This window comes from Octopus bimaculoides, chromosome 1 (genome assembly GCF_046866305.1).
Source record: "Octopus bimaculoides isolate indiv1 chromosome 1, ASM4686630v1, whole genome shotgun sequence".
Taxonomy (NCBI): domain Eukaryota; kingdom Metazoa; phylum Mollusca; class Cephalopoda; order Octopoda; family Octopodidae; genus Octopus; species Octopus bimaculoides.
Genome location: NC_142928.1, coordinates 121795223 through 121821179, shown reverse-complemented (window position 1 = coordinate 121821179; position 25957 = coordinate 121795223). Strand labels below are relative to the sequence as shown.

General features: G+C 36.8%; 2 protein-coding genes across 7 annotated transcripts in view; one reads left to right on the top strand and one right to left on the bottom strand.

Annotated features, from left to right (window-relative positions):
• Positions 1–19476, bottom strand: part of LOC106870856 (rRNA N(6)-adenosine-methyltransferase METTL5) — a 22269-nt gene extending 2793 nt beyond the window's left edge. Inside the window, exons 1-7 of one of the 6 annotated variants that reach the window (XM_089357138.1) lie at positions 18359–18421; positions 17284–17387; positions 14480–14593; positions 12714–12828; positions 10344–10537; positions 4393–4475; positions 1005–1067 (exon numbers count right to left, since the gene is read on the bottom strand). In XM_089357138.1, the coding sequence (XP_089213264.1) occupies positions 1032–1067; positions 4393–4475; positions 10344–10537; positions 12714–12828; positions 14480–14591 (540 nt within the window). In that variant the 5' untranslated portion in view covers positions 14592–14593; positions 17284–17387; positions 18359–18421 and the 3' untranslated portion in view covers positions 1005–1031. Of the gene's footprint in view, positions 1–1004; positions 1068–4392; positions 4476–10343; positions 10538–12713; positions 12829–14479; positions 14594–17283; positions 17388–18162; positions 18302–18358; positions 18442–19457 lie in introns of those variants that run through there. The other 5 variants (XM_089357133.1, XM_014917088.3, XM_014917089.3 and 2 more) reach the window with 5 other exon arrangements.
• LOC106870857 (INO80 complex subunit C) lies at positions 18350–25957 on the top strand. Its single transcript, XM_014917092.3, has 5 exons — positions 18350–18708; positions 21051–21155; positions 22692–22797; positions 24868–24935; positions 25653–25957. Exons 1-5 carry the CDS (start codon positions 18598–18600, stop codon positions 25782–25784), a joined length of 522 nt encoding a protein of 173 aa, XP_014772578.1. The 5' UTR covers positions 18350–18597; the 3' UTR covers positions 25785–25957.

Sequence of the window (25957 nt, the reverse complement as noted above, 5' to 3'; positions counted from 1 at the left end):
ATTACACTTCATTCATTTGACTTTTACACAGTTTTCCTCAATCCAATTTCACTGACAAGGCTTGAAGGGACCCAAGGCTATGTTAGAACACCTTCACAGATTTCTGCATAGTTGGACTGAACTTAGGACATCATGATTGTGAAGCAAGTTTCTTAATTATTCAACTATTCCCAACAGCTAGTCATGGTTGAATGGATAAGAATTTTGTTTTAACAACATTCCATGATATGTTGGCATCTTGGGCAATGTAACATCTTCTAGATTAATTCAGGTTGTGTGTGGAATTTGGTGGACAAAATCTGTGACCTGTGTAGATGCCCTTCTTGTTACCAAACCTCACTAGTTTCCAAGTAAGGACTGGACATGTTTCCATGAAAGATTGGAAATGAAGGACGCTGCTTGTATGATGATGACATTTGTTTACAACAGTTATATGATGTCAAGACAAGGAGACATCAACTCACACACACACACACACACACATATATATTAATGTTTGTTTTTATGCTCAGTTGTAATAAAAACAATTTTACATTACTCTGATGGGTTACTCTGTACTTTTGTAGAATTTAAATTTATTATTCTTATACAAGAATGTGGTGTGCATAGACTTCAAAATTTCAACTAGCAGTCTGACTACAATTTGGCTGGCCAAAACTCCAGAGTCACATCCTATATATATACACGTAGGGCGTGGCTGTGTGGTAAGAAGTTTGCTTCCCAACCACATCATTTCAGGTTTAGTCCCACTGCATAACATCTCGGGCAAGTGTCTTCTACTATAGTCTCGGGCCGACCAAAACCTTGTGAATGGATTTGGTAGACAGAAACTGAAAAAAGCCCATCATGTGTATATATATATATATACACATACATACATGTGTGTGTGTGTGTGTGTGTGTGTATTTGTGTGTCTGTGCTTGACAACCGATCTTGGTATGTTTACATCCCCGTAACTTAGCGGTTCAGCAAAAGAGAACCAATAGAATAAGTACTAGACTTACAAAGAATAAGTCCTAGGGTCGATTTGTTCAACTATAGGTGGTGCTCAGCATGGCCACAGATGACTGAAACAAGTAAAAGAATAAAAGAATATATATGATAGGTTTCTTTCAGATTCCATCTACTAAATCCACTCACAAGGTTTTGGTTAGCCTGAGGCTAGAGTAAAAGACACTTGCCCAAGGTACCATGCAGTGGGACTGCATATGAAACAATAAGAAATATTTGGTAGTATCTGCATTGCACAGACACCGCTATGTTACACACATTGTTGTTAATGCAGTGAACCACTGATGAGATCAAAGGAAACCAATAAATATACAATTCTTTAAAAAAGGGATATAAATAAAGGTACTGATTGAAATAATGTTGGATGTCTTTGGTGCACATCACATTACCACAAGGCAAGTTGTAACTAAATCACCACCCTACATGGATGGTCGAACTGCAAGAAATAGCAGCTACATCGTTCACAGAATTCATACTATAGTTAACACACTACAATATCGAAACCCCGCGTATTGCCTTCTCGTTCTACCTATTCTGTCTCTTCTCTCCTTAATGAATTACTTTAATACCTCCACCCAACCAAACCCACCACAAACCGCCTCCCATTATCCCTACAGTGTCTCAACTTTCAGATCTGCCACTGACCATTTCTTCCAAGTCTCTTCATGTACACACAGTTCCTGGAGACGAGAAATGTAAACCACATCGATCTCACCAATTCTCGGAGTTTTTAGTGAGATAATTAGATAAAGAGAACAGCATATTACCCAAAAAATATTTAAAAAATAATTCCACCATATTTAATTGAACAAGGGAAAAAACTCTCATTCATATTGACAGAGTTTCTTCCCCTGATTAAGCTTGCAAGGGAAATTGATGCTAATATTGCTGATAATGAATCAATGGAGATTCCAAGCCAGTGATGCTCGTACATTTTACGAACACTCCCGCACCATATTTTGCCAAATGCATAAAATAAAAATAGATTATTTTAAACAAAAAAGCTTATTTTGCACAGTGGTTTATTATCCCTATTTTCTTGCACTTCAAAACAGGGGCATGTGCTGGAGCACATGCCCCCTGTTTTGAATTTGCAAGAACTTCTTAACCACACAAAGTTCATATAATGAAACTATTCTGCACCATGGCATATCAATTATTATGTTTTTGCTCACTAATAATGCAATGGCCGATTTATACTCAATTCTTTTTTTTTTTAAGTGTTTAAAATACAAGCATTATACCTTATTTAAATATTTAATTTCTAAGAAAATTTATGAGCCTAACACCCAGTACCCTGATAAGGTACCTACTTGACAGTAGCCACTCATGAGCTTACAACGAAAGAAGCACTATGGCCCAGTTTAAAAACCACTGCTTTCAACAGTTGATAGTCCTCCTGCTAAAAGGAGTAGTGAGATCTCCAAATCACACCCTTCTGTCTTGGAAAAGAAAGAAGAATACAGCGGTACCTTTGGGTTTTGCCAGTGAGAGACTGTTAGGATGATGAGAAGAGGAGTGATATCTAAATAGATTTGTAGATAATTAGTCCAGGGAAACAGAGAGAAGAAACATTAGCATGAGGTAGTGGTTGTAACATATATAGGGCGTGGCTGCATGGTAAGAAGTTTGCTTCCCAACCACATCGTTTCAGGTTCAGTCCCACTGCATGACACCTTGGGCAAATAAGATCGACTGTTTCAGATATTTCTGAGGGTGAGATGAATGCATATAACAGAGGCATTATTTCTATAACCGAATATGCTATATATAGGGAGCTCTATTAACTTTAAGCAAAGATTTTTAGCACACATACATTCATTTAAACCGAATATAATGAGTAACACTACTTCATTGGCTACAAATATACATAAACTCAAACAAAAAAAAGTTAACGATAAATTATTCTGGTCAATCATTGATTTAAACATCTTTTTCATATATTTTTAAATAGCATTCGATTGGCTACACGGAAATTCTCCCTCTTTCTCTCTGACAAGTGGATATATTACCTAATAATGATTATCAATTTTAGATTCCATTTCGAAGAGTAATACATTCGTGAAACAATCGTAAGATATTTTAAACTTTTTAAATAATCATACTTTATATATTTATACAACTATCTATTAATAAAATATTATTTTGGATATATATCTTCTGTGATGATTTTTTTGATGTAATTTTCCTTACTCTTATTTTATAATATATCATCATCATCATCATCGTTTGATAATGGCATGGGTTGGACGGTTTGACTGAGGACTGGTAAGCTAGAGGCTGCACCAGTCCTCAGTCAAACCGTCCAATATAATATATATATTCTTTCTTCTATTCTTTTATTTGTTTGTCATTTGACTGCGGCCATGCTGGAGCACCGCCTTTAGTCGAACAAATTGACCCCAGGACTTTAATAAAATGACTTTATTTTAAATAAATTAAATCAAATTTATATTGACTAGAAAATAATTACAAGTAGCATTTGCCTTTTCTGAACAGCCTTACGAAAGACTTCATAAAGACAAAACCACAAACAGTCATATTCTATTTACTATAAAATTAATTAGTTCATATGTGAGTAGTGTCCCTTTATTATCACGCAATAATTGCTAAAAATTTGAGAATTAAAATTAAATATTAATTATTTTATATATGAGTAGTGTCCCTTTAATATCACGCTAAAATTGATAAATATGCATACATATTTCAGGCAAAATGATAAAAGATCGAGATGTCCGGAGCATTGCTGTACTCAAAAAGACCCGTACTAATAGCAGAAGTGTTAAGACCAGTGCCTCTGGTGGTGTAAAGCACTTGTGGTGGTGCCACGTAAAAGCCACCAGCACACTCTGTAAACTGGTTACTGTTAGGAAGGGCATCTGGGCGTAGAAACCTTGCCAAATCAGACTGGAGTCTTGTGCAGCCCCCGTAGATTGCCAGCTCTGGTCAAACCATACTACCCAGGCCAGCATGGACAACAGACGTTAAATGATGATAATGACACATTGTTTACTATGGAACATATATGCATGGATATGTATGTGTGTGTTTGTTCTTTACAACTACTTGACAACCGGTGTTGGTGTTTACATCCCCGTAACTTAGCGGTTCAGCAAAAGAGAATGATAAAAGTACCAGGCTTTAAAAATAGTACTGGGGTCAATCCATGCGACTAAAAATTCCTCAAGGTGGTGACCCAGCATGGCCGCAGACTAATGACTGGAACAAGTAAAAGATAAAAATTATAAATATTTCTAATTTTCTAATGGCAGTGCCTCAGCTTGGTCACAATTTTGGGCTGGAACAAAGGGACATAATCACAACAAAACACGAGGAAAAAGTGAAAATAGCTAAAACATAAACAAAACAATACCAACTTACTTCCCTTGTACTAGATTTATGAAGAGAGTAGACGGCATCGGTGGCTAACGCTAAACCAGTCTTCAGAAATATCATATCTAATCCTAAAAGAAAGGAAAAGGAAAACGTCAAATTAATAAAAGATCGCTGACCATATCGTTCGTCATTTTCCCACACATTAGTAACTAGTTCTGGTAAATTTGTTATTTACCAGAACACTCAATCTTTGGTCTTTTCACATACCACTAACGATCATCTCGCGTTTTCCATCCTAAGCGGGAACTTTTAGTGTTTGCTCAACTGGCTAGAAATAGCAGTCAGCGATTATGTCTCTTTTAAATCACAAACTATCGTCTTAAAAAAGAAAAGAAAAAGAGTTAAGGAAATCCTAGGCAGATTAGGAACAGCTAGAACAACATCATCATCATCGTCATCGCTTAACGTCCGCCTTCCATGCTGGCATGGGTGGGACGGTTTGACAGGAGTCGACCAGGCAGAAGCCTGCACCAGACTTCTGCAACTGGTTTGGCAGGATTTTTACTGCTGGATGCCCTTCCTAACACCAACCACTCAGCAGTGGACTTAATGCTTTTTACACAGCACAAGCGAAGGCAGTTTTGGCAAGGTTTTTACAGTTGGATGCCCTTCCAAATGCCAACCACTTTACAGTGTGGACTGGGTGCTTTTAAGTGGCACCTGCAATGACAGAGTCACCAAGTACTTGCAAGACAAAAAAAAATCTCTTTTGAGAGGGGAGGGGGAATTGGAGGAGGTGATCTTGTGTCAGATGGTGAAAGGTTATAGTGAGACAGAAACAGGTGTCTTACAGTCGAGGAGGTACAAGGTTACCTGGCTGGGTGGGGATAGAGAGAGAAAGCGGTCAGGAAGGAAGACACAAACAGATGCACTGCTGCAAAGGAAATACATGGTTACCGAACCTAAGGGAAGTGCAGGAGAAGGAGAGAGAGAGAGTGGGAGACAGCAGGGCTAGAGATGGCAAAGTGCCAGGCATACTCAAAGGGGATGGAATATAAATGGGATGGTTGAGTAAAGGAAGAGAGAGATATAGATGGTGGTAAGTGCCAGGGCATACTCTTGAGGTTCGAACGTCATAATATAAGTGGCAGGACATTGCTAGGAAGTGTGATTAGAGAGTGTGGAGGGGGTGAGTGGCGAAAACCTGGGTATATATAGAGCTGGCGGTGGAGGGCAACCGGATAGCAATGATACAGAGGAACATGGCCATGAAAACAGGATGGGGGAGTAAGAGGTCAGCATAGTGTATGAAGAAGGAAATGTGAGGAAGAGATGTAGATTGGTTTGTTGGGGTAGGGTGTGTGGAAAGTTTTCTTGTTATGTGTGGGTAGAACACACAGGTTGGGGGTTAACAGATATCAATGATACAGTGAGACAGGGCGTGTGACCTGTTTCAATCATTATATTGCAGTCATGCTGAGGCAGCACCTTGAAGCATTTTAGTCGGGCGAATCAACCCCAGAACTTTTGTTTTTAAGTCTACTACTTATTCTATTGATATCTTTTACCGAACTGCTGAGTTACAAGGACATAAACACACCAGCACCAGTTGTCAAACATAGTGGGGTCAAACACAGACATGAAGACATACATGCATGTATGCAAACATACATGCACATAGGACAGGCTTCTTTCAGTTTCCATCTACCAAATCCACTTGCAAGGCCTTGGTCGGCCTGAGGCTATAATAGAAGACACTTGCCCATGTGCAACTGTGTGGGATTGAACCCAGAACTATGTAGTTGGGAAGCAAGCATCTTACCACACAGCTATGCCTGTACCCTCTCTATTTTGCCTTTTTAGTTGGTCTGATTTGAATCGTGTATTTTATAATAAATGCCAAAACGAATTTCTGTGTGTCAGTGTGTCACACTTTGATCCCCCCCCTCTCTCACTATTCAATAACACTTTTTCTTCTCCTCTTGCTGGGGTGAGAGTAATAGTAAGCATAGAGACGGTGAGGGAAGTAGTAGATTGACAGTTGAGATGGTAATGGGGTGATAGAATGAGCTGTAGTTGTGATAGAGGTGAAAGTGACAGTGGTGGTGGTAGCTGAGGCGGTCAAGGATGACGGTGATAGTAAGGGATGTGAAAGACAGTGGTGATGGTGGTGGAGGGAAGGTGGCGAAGTCAAAGGTATTGATGTTGGTGGCGTCAGAAGTCTGAAGGGTGTGTGTATGGCAGTTGTGGTGGTGATGGTGATGGTTGAAAACAATCAACAGTAAGAGAGAGAGAGAGAAAGAAAGTGGTTAGACAGAAAAAAAATTGTACTGACCCCTAAATGGGAAGACAAAAAATGTTGCTTATCATGGAGCTTTGCAGTAAGTTCCAAGTCAATGTATTATATCATTGTTTTGATGAAAGTTGTTCATTGCTTGAAAAATATTGGTCAAGTTTAATAAAATTTAATAGGCGCAGGAGTGGCTGTGTGGTAAGTAGCTTACTTACCAACCACATGGTTCCGGGTTCAGTCCCACTGCGTGGCATCTTGGGCAAGTGTCTTCTGCTATAGCCTCGGGCCGACCAAAGCCTTGTGAGTGGATTTAGTAGACGGAAACTGAAAGAAGCTTGTCGTATATATGTGTGTGTGTGTGTGTGTGTTTGTGTGTCTGTGTTTGTCCCCCCAACATCGGTTGACAACCGATGCTGGTGTGTTTATGTCCCCATAATCTAGCGGTTCAGCAAAAGAGACTGATATAATAAGTACAGGCTTGCAAAGAATAAGTCCTGGAGTCGATTTGGTCGACTAAAGGCGGTGCTCCAGCATGGCCGCAGTCAAATGACTGAAACAAGTAAAAGAGTATGTACTCAATGCATGAAGTGTCATTATTAGGCTCAAGGCCCAATGAAGAGGCCTCCACAGGAGCTAGCCTGATAGGGCGGCTTTTAAGCTAGTAGGTAATTAAGATTTCCTTCCTCTGATTATCTATTCCTCTTTGATGCTGGGAATGGAACTTGTGTTCTGCTCAATGAAGAAAACTGAAGCAAGTCTGATCATGTAGCACAGGTACAAATTTTCAAACTGAACCTCAACCCTGAACAGAGACACAGGATCAGCTTTGATGACAGTCGACTGCATTAATAATCCAGGATATTCCTTCTTCCCTTCTGTATGCCATCAGGTTGACAAGCAACCCTTCTGTGTCAGGGAATTTACATCAGAGAATACAATAGTGGCTTTCTCGTAACCTTCCTTTCATTCATTCATCTTTCATGTTTTACTTGTTGCAGTCATTAGACTGTGGCCATGCTGGGGCACCAACTTAAAGAATTTCTTAGTTAAATGAATCAACCCCTGCACTTAATTTTTTTTTAAGCTTGGTACTTATTCTAGCAGACCCTTTTTTGCTGAACAACTAAGTTGCAGGGAAGTAAACAAACCAACACCGATTGTCAAGCAGTGGGGAGGGACAAACACACACACACACACAAATACATATACAGCAGGCTCATTTCAGTTTCCATCTACCAAATCCATTCACAAGGCTTTGGTTGGCCTTGTGAGAAGATATGTGCCCAAGGTGCCACATAGTGAGACTGAACCCAGAACCATATAGTTAGGAACCACACCGGCACCTATGATTGTTTTTTTTAACACCATATTGTTGGCTGTAAACAATCCAGAAAGAGAGTGAGAGTGAAGAAAAATTAATGCTAGTACCTTACTGATACTTTAAACATAAGTAAAATCTTCCTACTGAAGATGCCTTTAATCATAGGTAAAATCTTCCAACAGACACTTTTATTTTTTCCTTTTTGTTTGCAAGATAAGGTTGAAGGAGTAGTTTCCATAGCCTTCACAGGCAATATGAGGTCAGCAAGATTGAAACTCTTTTACTTGTTTCAGTCATTTGACTGCAGCCATGCTGGAGCACCGCCTTTAGTTGAATCAAATCAACCCCAGGACTTATTCTTTGTAAGCCTAGTACTTATTCTATTGGTCTCTTTAGCCGAACCGCTAAGTTACGGGGATGTAAACACACCAGCATCAGTTGTCAAGCGATGTTGGAGGGACAAACACAGACACACAAACACATACACACACACACACATATATATACATATATATGACGGGCTTCTTTCAGTTTCCGTCTACCAAATCCACTCACAAGGCTTTGGTCATTCCGAGGCTATAGTAGAAGACACTTGCCCAAGGTGCCACGCAGTGGGACTGAACCCAGAACCATGTGGTTAGTAAGCAAGCTACTTATCACACAGCCACTCCTGCGTCTATGTTAACTTTTGCCTAAATTGTTGCAAGGTGCTATTTTCAAGAAAGACATGTGTAGAGAAAGAACTCGATAGGAACTGAAGAGGATAATGAGTAATGTAAGACAGGGTTGGTAAAAGGCAAAAAAGCAAAGTTTTCAACTACTTGGGTGAAATTATAAATTGAAAATGGTTTATCACTGAACTTACCATGAAGCATATTTTTTTTGCAATTTTTTTTCATTGAACATCGAGTGTAGGCACAATAAAAAGTTTGCTTCCCAACCATATGGTTGCAAGTTCAGTCCCACTGCAAGGCACCTTGGGTAAGTGTCTTCTACTCTAGCCCTGAGCTAACCAAAGCCATATGAGTAAATTTTGTAAACAGGAAATGAAAGAAGCCTGTCGTTTTATACACTCACGTGTGTGTATCTGTATACATATCTAAGTATGTGTGTCTTTGTGTTTTTGTCCCCTCCCCCGCTCAACAACTGGTGCTGGTTTGTTTACATCCCTGTAACTTAGCAGTTTGGCAAAACAAGACTGATTAAGTAAGTACCAGGCTTTAAGATGTAAGTTCTGGGGTCAATCTGTTTGACTAAACCCTTCAAGGCAATGCGCCAGCATGGCCACAGCCAATGATTGAAACAAGCAAAAGATAAAAGATAAGACAAAGATCACTGTTTTACTTAATCACAGAATAAAGTGATTGTGTGGAGGCATTAAAGTGACAGTCTGAGGGGCAAAGAGCAGCAGGGTGCCCTAAAACCACATGGTGAAGGACCATTGAGAAGGAAAGGAGACAAGAAAGAGTGGAAAAGCTGGAATGAGCCCAGAACAGTGGTAGAAGACAGAGATGGCTGGAGAGATCATGTTGTGGCCTTATGTGGCACAGAGAAAACTATCTAACTGTATATATATTTTGTCACTGATCCTGTTGATGTCCATTGTCGTCTCAGTATATATATATATATATATTGAAAAAAAAAGTCATCAGAATTTTGGAACAACTTCTTTCGTTTATTTTATTCATATATTAGCGCTTTCGTTCGTCTTTCGAACTTGTCAAATATAATTCTGTGAAAATACAGAGATCTTGCTTATTTATATAAAACAGGTGTTTTTTTTGGTTTTGTTTATAACAGAACATTGTTTTTTTTTGGGGGGGGGGGCTTTGGAGATAATGGAAGACGTATAAGCAGATAGATAGATAGACAGGCAGATAAATAGATAGATAGATAGATAGTCAGACAGATAGAGAGATGGATGTGGTAAAAGAGAAAGAGAAGGGCCATTGTATTGAAATGGTCTTTTTAAGGAGTGTCAAATACATAAATAAATAAGGGTAAGAACTTGTTTACTACTTATTCTATTCTATATATATACACACACACACACATATACTGAGACGACAACAGACATCAACAGGATCAGTGACAAAATAAGATGTAGATGCTGGAATTGGATCAGGCATGTCCTCAAATGAGATTGAGAAAGTGATTGTGTTGAGGTACTTAAGTGGCAGCTTGAAGAGAAAAGAGCAGCAGGGCACCCTAAAACTACATGGCAAAGAACCATTGAAAAGGAAAGGAGATGAGAAGGATGGAGAAGCTGGAATGTGACCAGGACAGTGACAGGAGACAGTTGGTTGTTAGATCATATTGTGACCTTATATGCCCCATGGCACGGAGAGCACTATCTAACCAATTGAATAATGATTTGTTTACCTTGATTGCGCTTGGTTCCAAATGGCGGGTTCATGATAACAGTATGGAAACTTTTATGAAATCTCGAAGACTGCTGTAGATTAAGTTGTGTAATATCACATTGCACTAAATCGATATTATCAAGTTCATTGCTCAGGATATTTTGTCTACAAACAGCTAATGCATCTTCATCAACATCAAATCCAACACAGTATCTGCAACAAAAGAGACATTGACAAAAATTTAATGCCTTAACAACTAAGATATCAGTTCTTTTGATTTTCTTTTTTTTTTTTGTTTCTTTTGTGTTTTTTTAACTGTTTCGATGTCCATTTCTCTCTGCTAACATGGTTGAGATGAAGGCTTTTGTTAGAGAAGTTGTTGATGCCTCATAAAAAGCAGTGGTGCTGGTGCCATGTAAAAAACAATGGTGATTGTGTCACGTAAAAACACCCAGTATACTCTGTGTAATGGTTAGCATTACAAAGGGCACCCATCTGGAGAAACCAACCAAGATAAAACTATGGAACCTGATATGGCCCTTGGCCTTACCAGTTCCTGTCAAGCAGTCTAACCCATGCCAGCATGGAAGACAGATGTTAAATGTTGATGATGATAATGAAATTTTCAGTTGCTGAGCCACTGAGTGAGTCCTTATGTGGTGTTCTCTCTGCTAGAAATAGCAACATCTACATGGCCACATAGCCTGTAAGAAGTGACAATCAAATCTCCCTCAAATTACACCCTACCATCTTGAAAAAGGAGGAATAGACTGGATAATGTGATTCTCAATACATTATTCTTGAAAACAAGATCAGATGATCACATCTGGAATGCCTTAGATCATATGTCTACCTGATCTGCGTTGATGTGAGACAACACAACTCAACAACAACAGGAATAAACAAATGCACTGGATATCAGACAGAATACACACGTGCAACCTGTCACATTGCATTCCATGTTGTGAACCACTGTATGTCACAACATGCAATATGGATTAATCAAAGCAGAGCTGGAACTATGAAACACATGTACTGAGGGTATAAGCTTAATGCAGAGTTTCCCAAACTTATTTTGATGTAGAACTTTTGATACATTTCCAAAACTTGCAGAACCTATAACTATATTTTCCAGATAATCACTACCACTCTAATTTTCACAAAACATTAAATGAAAATAAAAATTGATGCAGGAAGAATATTTTATAAATGAGAATGTATACTCTTTTACTCTTTTACTTGTTTCAGTCATTTGACTGCAGCCATGCTGGAGCACTGCCTTTAGTCAAGCAAATCGACCCCAAGACTTATTCCTTGGAAGCCTAGAACTTATTCTATCATTCTCTTTTGCCAAACCGCTAAGTTACGGGGACGTAAACACACCACCATCGGTTGTCAAGCGATGTTGGGGGAAACAAACACAGACATACAAACATATACACACACATACATATATATACATATATACGACGGGCTTCTTTCAGTTTCCGTCTACCAAATCCACTCACAAGGCTTTAGTTGGCCCGAGGCTATAGTAGAAGACACTTGCCCAAGGTGCCACGCAGTGGGAATGAACCCGGAACCGTGTGGTTGGTAAGCAAGCTACTTACCACACAGCTACTCCTGCACCTGTATGTATGCGTATGTCACCAAAAAGTTCCAAAGTGGTGTGTCCTAGAGGACACACAGAGTACAATGCAAGTGACAGTACTGCAAAAGTTAATGAGTGTTTCCTTAGCTTACAGCACTGAATTTGGTCCATAAAAAAAGATGTATGGAGTAAAATTACCCTGATTTCCATTCTTATCATCCACCAATCCAACAGTGGACTTCAAACTAACTGTAGCTATTATTCGAAAGCGAATACAACTTGATAGTATATTCCATGCTTTTGCTAGTTGCTTTAGAAACTGATGTAGTCATCAGTAGATATAGATAATCTTTGAGCTACCCAGCATGTGACAGCTGAAGAACAAGAGAACAATGTGAAATGAAGTGCTTTGGTCAAGGAAATAAAACTTCGCCCAAATATATAATATGTATTAATATAATTAATATATAATATAAAAATATACACACATACCAATTTTATTCAGTTCTTTAAACTTTTAGTATTCAATTTACTCTGTCAAATATAATGGTTACTTATTCCCATTGTTTTGAATTAATTATGTCTTATCTTGAAGTTTCAAAATTTCAGTGCTGTGATTGCATATTCTTAGAATGACATATTTATAACTTAATCTGGAGTAAAATGACTGGGATCGTATTAATCAGCTAATCTTATTTTTCCAAAACTGTCCAATCCATACCAGTATGGAAAACAGACGTTAAATGATGATGATGAGGATGAGGTGGGGCTTATACCTGTTATAAAATCAATATTTACCCAGATCCAAGTTGAGAGCAACCAATGCTTAACATTCCACAGCCACATCCTAAATCAGCAATAGATTTGTCTTCAATGTCATCATAAGTTGAGTGAATCGTCTGTAACATACAGGCTGTAAGATAAAAACACAGCAATCTCAGATAATTAAAAGATCAAAGGAGGAAGATGAGGGAAGGGGATGATAAATTATTAAGTTGATTCTAAAAAGTATTAAGACTAAATGCAAACATAACCATCGGGTTGAGAATTTTACCTCTAAATTATATGGCTTTAGATTCAATCTCACTGTGCAGCACCTTGGGTAAGTGTCTTCTATTACATCTCTAAGGCACTAACTAATACCTTACCAAGTAATTTGGTAATGGAAATTGAAAGATACCCGTCATGTATGTGTGTGTGTGTGTGCATGCGTGTGTGTGTGTGTGCACTCATTCAGTTGTTCATTTGTTTTTAGATGATTTTTTTTTTCAAACAAGCATCAGTTAGATCATCATTATCATTATTTTATGTCCATCTTCCATGCTGGCATGGGTTGGATGGCTTGACAGGAACTGCACCAGGTTCCATAGTCTGTTTTGGCTTGGTTTCTACAGCCAAATGTCCTTCCTATTGCCAACCACTTCACAAAGTGTACCGGGTGCTTTTGACATTACACCTTCACCAGTGCTTTTTACATGGCACCAGTATTATTGAGTCATAGCTTCATAGCCTGATGCCTTTTCTGTCACTAACCTTTATTTATTTTTGAAGTAAGAGATCTATTTCACACATTTTTGGAGGTGCAAAGTGAGCAAGCAATTTTTTGACAAAAGTGATAAGAACACTGCTTGCAGTGAGTAGCTTTTGTAGACTCCAAATGTTAACAAACATGCAGACACACATACACATATATAAGATGGCTTCGTTTAGCTTTTATTTACCAAATTCATTCATTGGATTTGGTTGTCTACAATCTATAGTAGAAGACAGTTTATTACCTCCAAGGATCTTTCCGAGCATTTTAGATCTATCTCCGGTGTGTTCTTAGTGTTTATTGCTCTTACACATCTGTCACAAAGTCTACTTTCTCTGTTAATTTTCATGTGATTCCACTGCACCTCTAGCATATCCATAGTTTGCACTGGATACACAGTATAAAATTATTACCTACATCTTTTCTGCATATTGAACAAAGCCATTTCTTGATGGGATAAACATACCATTTTGAATCTTATTAGAATTTTGATCTTTTCTAAGTTAACTTTAAAGCTCTTTGATTTTAGGTTTTACTTCCATGCATCAAATATCTTTTCTAATTCTACTACAGATTCAGCTATAAGAACAAGATCATCAGCATCAAGGAGTTTCTATGGGCAACCAGTCTCAAACTTACCAGTTATGACCTGGAGTACAATAATAAATAGGAGGGGATGGAGAGCCAAGCTCTGGTGAACTCCAACCTGCACATTAAATTCCATCACTGTATTCGTTAATTCTCACCTCACTGAAAGCATCCCTGTACATAGCTTGGACAGTTGTCACTAGCCATTCATCTGCTCCTAGCTTCTGTAACAACTACCAGGTCAGGGAATGATGACCCTTTCAAAGGCTTTCTCCAGATCAATGAAGGTCCCAAAAGGGTGAAAGGCAAAGTTGACCTCAGGAGAATTTGAACACAGAATGTTAAGACAAACAAAATGCCACTAAGTATTTTACCCAACGTGCTAACAATTCTGCCACCTCACCACCTTTCTTTTAAGAATATCAGTAACAACAATATTTACCTGCAATATGAGGTGGAGTCGAGTATTGTTCCAGTAGAATCTTGGGCTTTTCAAATCCCTCCACATCTTGTAGGTAACTCTCGATTTGTTTAAGTTTTACTGTCCGAGGCATGTCTAGAAATGAAACATTGTAAAATTGTAAGTAAAGGCACAAGCATAGCTGTGTGGTAAGAAGTTTGCATTTCAGCCACATGGTTTTGAGTTCAATTCCACTGCAAGGCACTTTGGGCAAATGTCTTCAACTACAGCCTGGGGTGACCAAAGCCTTATGAGTGGAAACTGAAAGAAGCTTGGTGTGTATACATGTGTGTGTGTCTTTGTGTCTGTGTTTGTCCCTACCACCAATAGACAACTAGTGTTGGTTTGTTTACACCCCCATAACTTAGCAATTTGGCAAAAGAGACCAATAGAATAAGTACTTAAAAACAAGTTCTGGGATTGATTCATGCAAGTAAAAACCCTTCAAGGTAGTGCCCCAGCATGGTCACAGTCAAATTTTAAAACAAAGCATTCCTTCAATGATTTACCTACTATGAGATGACTGATTCAATTACTTGACTTCTTCTCTTATCAATGAATGATCAATATTATTGCCCTATGGAAGGGGCTAGTGGGGCTTAGATTCTATTCTGGCAACACTTACAAGAGTTGAATTTAAGACTGTAACCAATGGAGCACTTGTTAATTTTAATGCTGCCACTACTTACAGCAGAAGGCTTGGTCATTGAGGGGTTTTAAATATAGACACAGTACAGAACAGCTACAAAGCATTCAAAAGTCATTGAACTAAGGAGATACTAAATATGTTTAGAAAAGTATTGTGATGTGTGTATGTTGTTGTTGTTGTAGTTATTGCTGTTTAATCCCAGGAAAGCACTGATCTAACAAACATATCAGTAAGCAAGACCATTTGTTTTTCAAACTGATTATCAAGGACTCATTATCTACCTAATGTGTGCTTCCTTTATAAAATGAGTGAAATTTAAAGGACATTTGATTATTACTTCTAGTTCCTCATGTGTGTCTATAGTTGTTGTTTAATTCCAGATCGCACATGATTGAGTAGATCTATGATCCAAGAAATTCCTGCCATGACTATCCTACTTTGTTCCTGTTAAGTCCTACTGTACTCCAGATTATGTTATCCAGTCCACTCTGCTGAGTGGTTGGTGTTAGGAAGAGCATCCAGCTATAAAAACCCTGCAAAAACAGCCATAGAAGTCTGGTGCTGGCTTCTGCCTGGTCGGCTCCTGTCAAACTGTCCCACCCATGCCAGCATGGAAGGTGGACGTTAAATGATAATGATGATGATGAATATGCCCTTTTTTTCTCAAGATAGTATGTGTGATTCTAAGGAAATTTGGTTGTTACATCTAACAGCTTGAGTGACCACATTAAAGCTCCTTCATTGATTTGTGTATACAAGTTTATGTAGACAGCAGTTGAAAATCCACTCTCAGTGACTTGTTCAATTCATAAAAATCCATAAATTTATAACCAGAAATACATACCACAATTCTTGACATAAAGATACACCAGCCTTGAAGATGCACCCCAATTTTGGCTTTAAAATTTGGTAAAGGACAATAAACATAAAAACAAGGTATGAGAACTTTCACTAGATGTTTTGTAAATGTCTTTGTAACACACAGATCCTGTTGATCACTTGGAGTCTAAATTCTTCTTTTACTTACACTACCGAAACACACTGAGTTTAGCATAGATAACTCTCTTCTGAGATTAAAACTGGCATATGAAAACAGGTAATCTTTATCCACTACACACAGTAAATTTTCAAGACATATTTTTAAAAGAAAGAGTATCCTTGAAACCGAGAAATACAATAATAGAAAAAAAAACTGATACACAATTTTATTTCTCAATCAGGTGAAGTAGAATTGAATTGTAGTGGTGTTGAGTGGCAATGTTTTTCATTTCCAAAGATTTGAATCAAATGAAATACAAACTAGAGGTTCAAACCCTGTTACAAACTGTGCAAAATCACTAGCCTCTTTCTTTCTTATCAAGTCCACAGTAGTGATGTGCGGTTTGGTGGAGCTACAAAGTGAATGGACCTTTCTTGGGCCCTTCAATACAGTTATTTCAGAAAGCAGGAGAGAGTGGTGGGGACAGACAGACAGAGACAACAAGAGAAGTGAGGAAATGACTCCAATACTAGACCAGTACTTTATTTAATGACCCCCAAACAACAGAAAAGACTTCAGTGGGATTTGAACTCAAAGTGCACAAAGCTGGAACAAATATTCTTTTCTACTCTAGGCACAAGGCCCGAAATTTTTTGGAGAGGGGGCCAGTCGATTAGATCGACCCCAGTATGCAACTGATACTTAATTTATCGACCCCGAAAAGGATGAAAGGCAAATTCGATCTTGGCAGAATTTGAACTCAGAACAAAAAGACACGAAATACTGCTAAGCAGTTCGCCTGTCGTGCTAATGTTTCTGCCAGCTCACCGCCATAAAGCTGGAACAAATATTGTATGGCATGCTGACACTCTAATGACTGCCGATTAGCTGTCTATACCACTAATAATTTGCTGACTTGATACAAGAGAAAACCCAACCAGTATGGAGAAATCATATGAAGTCATGCCAAAGCCACGAACAGTCATAGTCGTGACAACTGACTGCAGATAACAAAATACCAATCAATACTATACTGTCTGTATGACAGGTAATTTATTGAGTTAATCTAAGTGGTAATGGTTCTGTTATTAGTTCAAGGATGTATTTTATAGGAATATATGAGTTTGTATTTGATGGAAATTACTGGAAATATCATACCTGTTTGTACGATACTTCATGTATTACATTTCTCTTGTGATGAACACCATAACTCAGAAATCAAGATAGCTATATTCATTCTTAGCTAGAAATGGAAAGAAATTCTGTATTTTTAATTATTAGCATAAGAAAATCTTGTAACTTAATCATAACATTTATTACTGGTTTTTTTATGCTGGCAAAGTATCCTAACTTCACAGAGGAATTGACTGCAGTACGTCTAAATGATCTCCAGAAAAATGTAATCTTTGAGGGGATTTGAACTTAGAATATAGAAGTCCAAACTAAATATTCTTTTCAACTCTAGGCACAAGGCCCGAAATTTTTTGGGAGGGGGCCAGTCGATTAGATCGACTCTAGTACGCAACTGATACTTAATTTGTCGACTACCGAAAGGATGAAGGGAAAAGTCGACCTCGGCGGAATTTGAACTCAGAACGTAAAGACAGGCGAAGCCCAAACTAAATATTGTCCTGCGCTCAACCGCTTCTAGCTTTTATTCATTTTGTTTTTTTTTTACATGAATCTCTACGTGATCAAGCGACTAGCTATTAATAGCAGTCAACTCTCCCTTTGATTTACACTCTACCGCCTTAAAGAAAAAGGAGACACTGACTAATAATATACAATACATGAAATACTCGGAAAGTCAGTATAACAGCTTGGGTGCCTTTCATCATAGGCCTACCCGATCAGAGCTGACTTCAAGCAAAGGAATTCTAAATTTCGTTAGGGTAGTTAAATTGACTAAGAGCTGTTTTTTATGAGGTCATTAACAACTATATCATTTCTCAAATATTAATGTTTCGGGGATTCTTTTTTTAATTTATCAACCTAAAAATGTTTAACCAGAATGAATGAACATATTTCTTAAATTACTTGAGAACTTCAGGAGTGCTCGAGGTAGATACACTTATTTACAGTTTAGTATAACAAAATATGACGGTTGAGGATATATTTCAAGAATAATATTTTAAGTAACACAATGTCAATTATTCTTCGAATAAACAAAGGAGCAATTGATGCTAATCACAGGAGGAAATAAATATTCAATTAAAAATATAACATTGTTTACATCTGAGACATCGTAGCAGGTTCAGTTATTTGATTAGAAGTAGCTTTGCTTCAAAGCAAAAAATGTAAGTTTCGTAAACTAAGTCAATCCTTTTAGTGAATTTAATTTCAGCTATTATTCAATTAAAATATTTTATATTAATATATTTAGTGACGTTTCGTTTTATTCTGTCAGTTATGGCAATTTTAAATTGATAAAATTAACTTGTTACATCAAAGCAAACAATATCAATATTAAAAATGGCGACAATCGGCAAAAGTCCATCGAAACGGAAATCAACAAAATTAAAAAGTTCCACAGGCAGTTCTTTGGGTGCCCCTCCAGCATCGAAAAAGAAGAAATCGAATCCTGTAAGTTTGAATAACATGCTAATTTCTATTTAAAATTTCAAATTGAAAAGCTTTTCTTTTCATTTTAATTCATTTAAAGGCTACCGGTTGACAGAATCCTTATAGCATTAAACAAAATGCTTGCGGCATTTAGTTGCATTTATGCTTTGAATTTAAATCATATCTAGGTCGATTAAAATTGCTATAAAGCTTTCTAGGTATGAGTGGAATTGTTATAGAGGACATAGATATTTTTCATTGTTGTTATAAACATGGCCTATTTTTTTTTATCTGTTTATATGCCCCCTTCATGTTGGTATGAAGTTTGGGACCTATAAGAGAGTTGGAATCAGTTAAGTCAGGACAAGCTGACATAAGGTGTGAGTAGACAGGATATCAAACGACAAACTTAAGGTTCAGTACTTTGTACTCTGTAATTAGGACTGTGTTGATTCCTTGGCTAAGTCTACATAGATCTAAGTACATACCAGAAGTGGTATTAGTTTATCACTGTAGGTAGCTGCTGCACCAAACACCATAGGTGTTGGCTTGCAGTATTGAGTTGAGTTCTTCCACTGCAAAAGGCTGTGATCGTTCATGATTTTCTCCAAAGAAGCAATTATCTTTAATCCACTCAGCCTTAGAGAAGCTGGAGCACCAGCTCTGTGTCCTTCAGGTTTGGGAATGATTAGCTTATATAGTCTACATAATGGAAACAGGCTATTTTAGTTCTTTGTGTATGAAAAACTAAGAAATACAGATCAGTATACCTCGTTGTTTTTGAATGGTTTAGAGACACAGTAACACAGGTCCCTGTCCGATTTTTCATTGGCACTAGACTATACTGGTCTGTATCCCTTTTCTTAGACAATAAGTTGCATGTATATAACTTTTTGTGACATAACCACTATATCTTTGACACTCATTACATCTATTAGTGATCTTGACTGTATCAGTTTGCTCTCCCTTTATATTTTATTGCAGACTTGTTTATATTTGATCTCAAAGAAAGTGGAAGTAACCAGTTCAGTTGAGCACTAAAATAAATGCATTACAATAATTCAGCTTCTTGCTTTTAGGTTTAAGTCACATTCTTCCCCTTGCAATCCTAGGTTTTTTCATTTAATTTTTTTCTCTCTGTTAGATTTTTACGTTAATAATTATTGAAACAATTTATAAATTTAATTCTCTTTATTACATTGCTATCAAATTATAAAAAAAAAAACCAGTTGTATTTCAATGGTTCGTAAAACTCACCTTTGATTCAATACCCAAATACATTGTTGTGAAGGCCAAAAGCATCATCAAACGTAAAAAAAAAAGTGGGTAATAATGAAATCATGACAACATAGCTTTCATTAATTTATATTTCAGACGATATATATGTGTGTGTATAGAGTATTAGAAGTGTACAGATATTGGATATTGAGAAAAGAGGAGGTCACCAGAATTTTGGAAAAAGAATTTTTTTATTTAGTTATACTCCTAGATTATTTTAGTGAAATTCTCACTGATATATTCAATTGTTTGAAATTCTTTCCTAAAAACTAAGTTCCTCCTGTTTGAGAATCCCTTGATCTACATCTTTAATCTTCCCAGGATCAATAAAATGAATATTGGTTTCAAATTTTGGTACAAGGCCAGCTACTTTGGGGGAGGGGGAAGTCAGTTACATCAACCCTAGTGTTCAACTGGTACTTATTTTATTGATCCAGAAAGGGATGAAAGGCAAAGATGACTTTGGCAGAACTTGAACTCAGAGCATAAAGTTGGATGAAATGTTACCAAGCATTTTGCCCAGTGTGCTAATGGTTCTGCCAGCCTGCCACCTTCAAGAATAAAATAAATATTATTAACATATTAGAAGTGATTCAACTATACATGTTTCCCTTCAATATTTGTTCCTGAACTTCAATATAAAAAATCCATATTTCAGTTTAGCAAAGATAACAGAGGCAACTGAGACAGCAGTAGATTGGAACAGATGTTTTACAGTGGTACCTCACTGTTTCATCTCTGATGCCAATTCTGGGGGTATTGTCTTCCAAGATATAATTGTTTACACCATTTCTGATAGTTATTTTTACCAACATTGTACTTATTTTACAGCCTCAAAACTATGATAGATAAAGTGTATCTAGGTGGGATAGAATGTATAGGAATATAACAAAATACAAAATATTTTGTTTAATACTTTACTGTTTCTGTTATATCCATGAACAAGAATTAAAAAAGAATGAAAATAAAATTTACATTTGCTTCTAGATTATTTTGATAAAATAATCTTCCCTAAAATATTCTATTTGTTCTACTGCCTGTCTTGAAATATTCACCTTTTTTTGTATTTTATTTTCAACTAACAGATTCCTCCTCTTCCGCCAATAGAAAATGAAGAACTGGAAGATCCAAATATGACAACAACAGAATATGTTGAGAGAATTCCAATTTTTAAAGATCCTAATTTTGTGGTATATATTTTTAGCTTTAAGAGATTTGCATTATTTCATAATATTCACTTGTTTGATGGTGTTGTTATTCTTTATAAACTCCCGTATAAGGTAGAATAGAGAAACAGACCTGCTAACAGGATTTGAACCATGAATCCATCATTTCATTGAGTTGTTTCATTGATAGCAATAATAATAGCCATGAAAATAATGATGATTAAAAAGAAGCTGTTTCTACATATTTTACAAACTTAGCAATATTAGTTTCTGTCTGACCAACTCATCAATGTAAAGCTTGCTTCTGTTTAACCATTATCAAGCTAGTTTCTATAATTTAAATAGAAATGACCTGAGAGAAATAACTAAGAGTGGCCAATAGCATGTATTTGAACAACACAGGCATATCAAATACCATAAAACATAATTCTTGATTTATCAAAATTATCTTCACTTCTGTATCAAATAACAACAAAGACCAGCTCCATTTAAGAAGTAGAGACGATCTCAAGAATCAAGAATTTTCCAAAACTGACATGATACTAAAGACAAAGACAGGATTATGATCTGAAGAGGGCAGCCAAGGATGTTTGTTTCTGCTTCAGTAGCCTTTATCAATATGACAATTGTCCAAACTTTATCTCCAGTAACCATGAGACTTAGACTTATACATAAAAGAGTAGGACACATTTATGGCTTAGGTAATTTGCATAATTTAAATAAAAATGAGCTGAGAAAAATAACTCAGTGGCCAGAGGCAATTAATTCAGCAATGTTAGTTTTTATGTCTGACCAACTCATTAATATAAAACTAGTTTCTGTTTAATTAGCTCAGCATTATCAAGCTAATTTCTACATCTGTTTTGCCAACTGAACAGTGTCAAACTAGAGAGTTTTTTTTTTTTTTTTGTGTGTGTGTTCGATCAAATCATCTGTGCAAAACTAGCTTCACATTATTGAGTTAATCAGATATAGAAACTAGCTTGATAATACTGAGCTAGCTGAACAGAACTGTTTCTGGCTGACCAACTCAGCAATGCTAGCTAGTGTCTGTTCCTGTTCAACTAATTTAGCGATGCAAAGTCATTTTGTGTGTGTTTAACAAAATTTCTGTGAAAAAACAAAAAAAAAAGTGGTTAGAAGCTTGCTTCCCAACCACATGGTTCTGGGTTCAGTCTCACTATGTGGCACCTTGGGCAAATGTCTTCTACTATAGTCTCGAGCCAACCAAAGCCTTGTGAGTGAATTTGGTAGACAGAAACTGAAAGAATCTCATTGCACACACACACACACATATATATATATATATGTGTGTGTGTGTGTCTGTGTTTGTCCCCCAACTGTCGTTTGACAACCATTGTTGGTGTGTTTAGATCTCCATAACTTAGCAGTTCAGCAAAAGAAACCGATACAATAAGTCCTGGGGTTGACTTGTTTGACTAAAGACAGTGCTCCAGCATGGCTACAGTCAAATGACTGAAACAAGTAAAAGAAAGAAAGTAAAAGACTACATGTATCTCCCGAATCCTTACACATTTTCCTACATTGACTCTATTTAAGCATTCTACAAAAGGAGCAGCTGGTGCCAAGAAAAGAGGATGGAAAAACCTGAAACAAATAGTAGCATCTGAGCGAGCTGTACAATGGCCAGTCAGTGCTGTCACTTGTAAGTCTTTATCACATCACACTGTTTATCTGAATGTTAACAAAAGAAAATCATCTTAGACATTTGTTTTTATCATTGATACCTATGTATTGAGAATAGCTAATCACTGAAATTAGATATTCCAATATTAATATAAGTTTACCCTGAATTAATCATCATTGTTGTCATCATCATCACCATCTTCACCGCCACCTCCTCCTCCTTCTGTTGGTCAATTTGTGCCATCAGAGTGTCCCTGTTGAATAAGGACAAACTCTTTTAGGTTTGGTGTCATTATGAACTGGCAAGATTGTTGGCATGCTGGACAAAATACTTCGTGGCATTTTGTCTGTCTTTACATTCTGAGTTCAAATTTCTCCGAGGTCAACTTTCATCTTTTCAGGGTTGATGAAAGCCACTCATCTGATTCGCATAAAGTTACTCACAGAAGTGTTCCAGCCTCTGACCCGCAATTGTGTTGTCTCCTCTCCCTCTGCCTTTTCTTCTGCAACTGTAATGGCCTTTGCTCTTTTGGGACTGACTCATTTCCTCCTCAGACAGGCATTCCTGACCCACTCATCTCTCATCAGCTATGCTGTGTCCAACCCTACCAGGCCCCACACTAATCACTATGCCTAGTCATTTCCAGATCATTGAACCCTTGGAATTCCCTCCTTGCTCATGTCTTTCCAAAAGGTGTTGACTTGCAAAGGTTCAATAGGAACATTAATGATATTGATTTTATTGTTCTAAGTGGGTTTGAAAAGATTATGGGCACTGGCCCCAGTACATACAAAGGAAGGTTCCAAGACACAGTTACTTGGTTAAATTGGGTTAGTGCAGGCATGGCTGTGTGGTAAAAAGTTTGTTTCCTAACCATATGGCTTTAGGTTCAGTCCCACTGCATGGCACCATGGGCAAGTATCTTCTACTATAGCCCTAGGCTGACCAAAGCCTTGTGAGTGATTTTGGTAGACATAAATTGCAAGAAGCCCATCGTGTGTGTGTGTTACTGTCACCTTGCCTTGACTTCATGGTAGTTGTAAACAAACGTCACTGTCATGCAAACAGTGACCTTTGTTTCCAATCTTTGAAGATGCGTCTCATGATGGGGACATATTAACCTTACTTGGGAATATGAGGGTTCGTAACAAGAAGAGCATCCAACTGTAGAAAATTCACTTTGATAAATTATATCTGACCCATGCAAGGATGGAAAAGTGGATGTTCAACTATGATGGGTTCTGTAAATTTACAACTTTACCTTTCATTGTTGAAGCAAAAGATTTCTTTTTATAGCTTCAAACAGTGAAATGAAAGTAATGTCAGCTTTCAGTTAAAGCAATTATTCCATGGAAGAACCATTTTAGCCATTTAAGGACACACAAATACTGTTATATTCACTTTCAGTCTATTTCTTGAAATGTCAAAATCTTCATTAACCTGGCTACTGATAAAATTTCACTCTATTAAACCAGATAACTTAATATTTTGATAGTGTTTGAGCTCATAAGTTTCAATCAATAATCCAAAATGTTAACCTCTAATTCCTCTTGCATCAATGAAATTATTAACACTGTGTAACAAATTTTTCATTTTTTTTTTTTTTTAATCTTTGGTCAATAAGTGTTATTTCTTATTTGCTTCTATCTAGAAATCAAGGGAAATGACTACTCCCTTCAAACTTTTCTTTTGTTACCTGGACATCAATGTTTTGAAATTGACCTGTTTTCCTTCAGATTTCAAACAGATTCAGTGCTGAGTTGCTGAATCAGAAATAACGTTACAACAAATATTCTGTGCAATACCACAGATTTACTTGTCAGTTGCTTGACCTTAACCAGTTGAGCATCTCTGATCATGAGTATGAGTAGAGGGGGGAGCATCATAACCAAGTGTTGAGAGGGATTCTTTAGAGTTTGAATAAATGTAACAAGAGCATAGTTTGAAGGAAATATTAGCCATTTTTCATGCTTTATAGGGGTAAGCAGATAGGAAATAACAGTTGCTACCCAAGGACAAAAAGCATGTTACACTGTAATTTAATAGTTCTTTAGTGAAAATTTTCCACCTTACTGTTACTATTTTCAGACAGTAGCATAGAGGGACCACCATCATTCAAACCTGCAAAAAAATATTCAGATATATCTGGTCTACATGTAAGTACAATTCAAAAACAAAATTTGTTTCCTATTTGTTTGTGTTAATATCAACTGTGAGAATTTGGCATTTAAATATATACATATGCAATAAATGAATAATGATTTCTTTCATTGATAAGTCACAAGTTTTGTTCCCCATACATAACTGGTACTAATTTTATCCTAAGTTAAGGATGAAATGAAAGATGAGCTGACTTAATGTTGTCAGGCCTTTATTTTAGCTATTGCTTTTGTCATGCCAGCATGGAAAGTGGACGTTAAATAATGATGATAATCCTATGTAATTTAATACTAAATATGGAGTGCAAGAACAAAGAGAACAACAAATTGAATCTATTTGTATTACAGTGAATTAGAAAAAAAATTTCTTACTGTAAATATGTTGTGCTTTGCTTTCTATTGGTTAAACTGAGTAGTAGGAGCAGTTTTCATAACCTTTACAGATCTACTTGGATTGGAAAGATAACTGGGAGAGCATACTAGAGTTAATATTTAGTTTGATCTTTGGGTTGGTGGTCCCACGATAACCAACCTGAGCACTGCTGAAGAATTTTATCTCTGCATAGGGATTCAAAGAAAAATAGATTTCTGATGCAGGATTGATGTGAACATAGCATTGCTGCTAGAAAAATATCTCAATAGCAGCTATTGTAGTAAACTATACAGCCTTTCATTTACTAAGATCAATAATTAACATAATTTTTTTCATTTCAGTCTGATTACAGAGATCCACAAAGCAAGTTACGATATCATAATGTCAAAGAATTCTCTCAACTACGAATGCTTCCCAGTGATTTAGTTACTGCATATTTAGCTTTACGCAAAGCTAATGCACCAGTTCCATGAAGAATCCATTTGTTTTACAACACATTCACCTTCATTCATGTCCTCATTATGTATGTACATCACAAACTCTGCAACATCTGTATGAAAATTCTGATCACTTATAGATGTTACAAGTTTGATTTTTCTTTTTGTTATTTATTTTTTTGATGATGATAATAAATTTTTATAACATA

Excerpts from the sequence above, each read along its gene's own strand:
- LOC106870857 (XM_014917092.3), top strand. The coding sequence starts at position 18,598 with ATGGCGACAATCGGCAAAAGTCCATCGAAACGGAAATCAACAAAATTA. Across the intron at positions 22,798-24,867 it reads GCCAGTCAGTGCTGTCACTT|ACAGTAGCATAGAGGGACCA; the intron begins GTAAGTCTTTAT and ends TACTATTTTCAG. Across the intron at positions 24,936-25,652 it reads CAGATATATCTGGTCTACAT|TCTGATTACAGAGATCCACA; the intron begins GTAAGTACAATT and ends TTTTCATTTCAG.